The sequence below is a fragment of the Mustela nigripes genome, unplaced genomic scaffold, assembly GCF_022355385.1.
Source record: "Mustela nigripes isolate SB6536 unplaced genomic scaffold, MUSNIG.SB6536 HiC_scaffold_3635, whole genome shotgun sequence".
NCBI classification, from domain to species: Eukaryota; Metazoa; Chordata; class Mammalia; order Carnivora; family Mustelidae; genus Mustela; species Mustela nigripes.
The window spans coordinates 1-3659 of record NW_026743041.1 but is presented as its reverse complement, the minus strand read 5'-3'; the positions used below and the strand labels follow the sequence as shown (position 1 = coordinate 3659).

The 3659-nt window shown below is 42.6% G+C and overlaps 1 protein-coding gene across 1 annotated transcript; it reads left to right on the top strand.

The window, feature by feature from the left end:
• Positions 1-6: 6 nt before the first annotated feature.
• On the top strand, positions 7-3525 carry LOC132009044 (phytanoyl-CoA dioxygenase, peroxisomal-like). The gene is made up of 3 exons (XM_059387464.1): positions 7-90; positions 869-1003; positions 3223-3525. The coding sequence occupies exons 1-3, from the start codon at positions 10-12 to the stop codon at positions 3274-3276; spliced, it is 270 nt and encodes an 89-aa protein (XP_059243447.1). The 5' UTR covers positions 7-9; the 3' UTR covers positions 3277-3525.
• Positions 3526-3659: the final 134 nt, after the last annotated feature.

Below are 3659 nucleotides of genomic sequence, written 5' to 3'. Positions count from 1 at the left end.
CATCTTGTGATGGAGAAGGGAGACACTGTTTTCTTTCATCCTTTGCTCATCCATGGATCTGGTTGGAACAGAACTGAAGGATACCGGAAGGTATGCATTCCCATCACTGTACTTTCCAAAGATAAATACATTAGAAACAAAAAATGGAGTTTGTGACTCCACTGCATAGAAATTCCATGTTCTGGGCAAAGCAGGCAGTCCCTTCAGTAGGCAGTCACCTCAAGAGAACTAACCTGAAACTAGGAAAGTGAGTTTTAAGTTTAGATTAGCTTATAACTTTTTCAAGAATGGAGAGAACCAAGTAACCTCCAACTTACCTTCAGACAGAAAGAAGATGGAGATCGTATGTGATGCTATTGGACTCAAAGTGTCCATTTTATTACAAAGGGGTGGTGTGTATATTATTGTCCTTTGCAAGGTATTTTTGTGGGTTATTGTTTGTTTTCATGATCCATAGCCATTGAAATGACAACTACCACAAACTCAACTGAGTAACTAACTTCCCTAAGAAAATGGTGAAGAACCCTGGAACACATTCCTGTTTAGGACTTGAGGACATCCACACACTAGAAAATTGACATGTTGAAAAGTTGAAGTCCTCTTACTCATGTTGTTATGTTCCCCGCCCTTTTTAAAAACAAGTATCGCAGGGAGCTAAAAACCTCTTGTATTTCTCAGTCAGACTTAAACTGTACCTGGGGAAAAAGAGATCCTGAACCCTGAAGAGACTAATACAGGACAGCATGGAACATTCTAGAAATCAAACGCTGAGTGAAATAGCTGACTTTCTAAAGGAAATCTCCCTGTTCGGTAGCTGGTGTTAATGGAATGGGTTTTTTCCCAGTATTAACCCTGTCACTCTCTACAGGCAATTTCCTGCCATTTCGCCGGGGCGGACTGCCACTACATTGATGTGAAAGGCACCAGTCAAGAAGTTACTGAGAGGGATTTTTCACCGATAGGAAAAAAATTATATGGATTTCCAGATGACACCAGGCTGCAGGTATGCTTTTCTGAGATGATAGGTTAAGACTTTTTTGTCTTCTTTTCTTCAGATGCTTAACAACTCTCATACCTGTTGTAATTTAGAAGTATAACGTGCTTTGTTTAGAGCGCCTTGCAGAAGCATTGCTGAGACCCACTAAGAATTATAGTGGAATTTCAGCTTGTACGCACGTCCCCAGCTGGGGCATCTGAACACCCCATGCTTTTTTATGTCTTTGGCCACCCTGTGGTACGCAGGCTATTCTGTTCCAGGATGGACAGGTGGAAACAGAAAACAGATCTGGAGGAGAGCAAGTGAAGGACGAAGGCTACCTTCTTGAACGCACAGAAGGAAAGTTAGAGGCTTGGGCTCTCACCCATAGGCTTCCTTTATTTGTATAGAGCAGAGTATTGACGTATCTACAAATCCAAGGAGACTCCCAGAAAGCCATTCCTAAGCAGGTTTTGTTTGGGTTAGTTGGAATCTGGAGTTTCATGGAGCAGACTTCAGAAACCACTGATGCTTATCCGTGGGGGATAGAGACATTATTTCGTAGCCTTTCTACTTAATACACATCACTTGTAAATTCTTTGTAACTAGAACATTCAAAGCTGATGATGATGGTCACCAGACAAACTGTAGTCAACGCAAAAATAAACATATTTTCTTTGTGAATGAGTCCATTTTAGCCACTGAACCAAGAAGCTGATATTATGTTTTAATTTGCATTCATCATAAATACATGCATTTCCTATGGGGGAGACCCCCAAGGAGACCGAGCGTCATGATAACTCTGGCCTTCCAGTACTCTGAAGAGTACCATACACCAGCACTAAGCTACCGTGCCATTAGGAGTCATCTTCTGAAACTCCTTCCCAGCTTAAGAATCTGACTTCTCCCTTGCCCCTTCTCCCTTTAGCATCTATGACTCTATCCCACATCTGCAAAGGCTCTCATTGCACACCGTAGATGGTAGACCCTCTGTGCTCCTCCCTTGGTCCAGTCCTTAAAGTGCATCATATTTTGTCAAGTGGGGCTTCCGTGCAACACTCTGAATTTTAAAGCAGAAAAAAAGCATATATTATGTTTGGGGTAGTAAGTGATTGCCTTCTGTATTCATTTCATTTATTTGAGAGAGAGAGAGAGCAGGAAGGGCGACAGGCAGGCAAAGGGAGAGGGAGAAGCAGACTCCCTGCTGAGTGGGGAGCTTACTGAGGGGCTGGATCCCAGAACCTTGAGATCATGACCTGAGCCAAAGACCGATGCTTAACGGACTGAGCCACCCAAGTGCCCCACCTGTACTTATTTGAAAATGTTAGTCTTGCAGATATAGTTCCTCAACTTTACTTAGAATAATGATATTAATTTCTGCTACATAGCCCTTTGTGAGTTATAAGAGCTCTTTCATATTTCTAGTTTTACTTTCTTCACAAATCCCCGTGGATCAGTCATTCCCATTTTTTTTTTTAAGATCTCTTTATTTATTTGAGCGAGAGAGAGTGCACGCAGGCAGGGGGGAGAGAGGAGGGGAAGGGAGGGAATCTCCAGCAGATTCCTCACTGAGGGAAGAGCCTGAGACAAGACTCAAACCCAACACCCTGAGATCATGACCTGAGTCGGACACTTAACTGACTGAGCCACCCAGGAACCCCTCACTCTGCACACTTAGGGAGAAACTGAAATGTCCAAGAGGTTGGCCTGTGTGATGTAAGTGACAGAGGTACATTTTGGAGTCAGGTCTAATTCCCAAACCGTTTTTTCCACCTGACCTAGCTGTTCGCTCAAACATAAACAAGAAACAAAAAAGTCTGAGTTGTTTTATTAAGAACAAAGGAAAAAGAAATCCCAAATCAAGCCATAACTCATGACATCTCTTGCACGTAGGAGCAGATCACTGTAAATGGGGCAGTGTCTAAAGGAACGCAGGACAAGGGGCAGTGTGGACTGTTGTGACCAAACACTGTGTTCAGCCAGTTGAAGACACCTAGTGGTCAACAGCAGTGCCAAATAACACAGGCTGAACTTCTGGTGACTTGCTCTCTTAGTTTGGTCAACACTATTCTAGATGTGGGCAAGTACATTATTTGAAGTCTTAGAATATGTTTTATTTACCAGTTGATAGACTACTGTGCAGAGTTTTTCCATTTAACTGTTGGTAGATGCTAGAAATCTACTTTGTCTCATGCTGAACAGATCCCTGTGTTCCATCCACTGACTGTGCTTGGTTTTATTTCCAGGATGTGCTTAGATTTCGAGTGCGGCTGGTGAAAGGAAAGAGGATCAACCTATGAAGTAGCCGTCGGCTTGAGCTCTTTGAGAGAAAACAGAACAAATCAAGGTGCCTGGGGAAAATTATTTAACAAGCTATCCTAATCTTTTCTATCGCTTGTTCTCCAAATCATGACATGAGGATAAGGTACTTGCTAGTATGTGGTTAGTTCTGTGTGCAGACCTGTTGCTTTCATGGAGAAAGATATGTTACAGTGGCTGATTACTGTTTTCAGGAAAACTGGGGGTCGCAGCTAATAAATGTGTTTCTTGTCTAATTTATGTGTGTTCAATCAGTTTCTTTGATTCAGTTAGCTCTTTACCCAAGCAGAAAGGTATCCTTTGAAACTCAGGATACGTGGACTCTTGCATCCCTCTTCTGGAAAACCCACCACCCCCTGACTTC

Coding starts and splice junctions, on each gene's coding strand:
- LOC132009044 (XM_059387464.1), top strand. CDS start 10: ATGGAGAAGGGAGACACTGTTTTCTTTCATCCTTTGCTCATCCATGGA. Junction 91..868: donor GAACTGAAGGATACCGGAAG/GTATGCATTCCC, acceptor CACTCTCTACAG/GCAATTTCCTGCCATTTCGC. Junction 1,004..3,222: donor CAGATGACACCAGGCTGCAG/GTATGCTTTTCT, acceptor TTTTATTTCCAG/GATGTGCTTAGATTTCGAGT.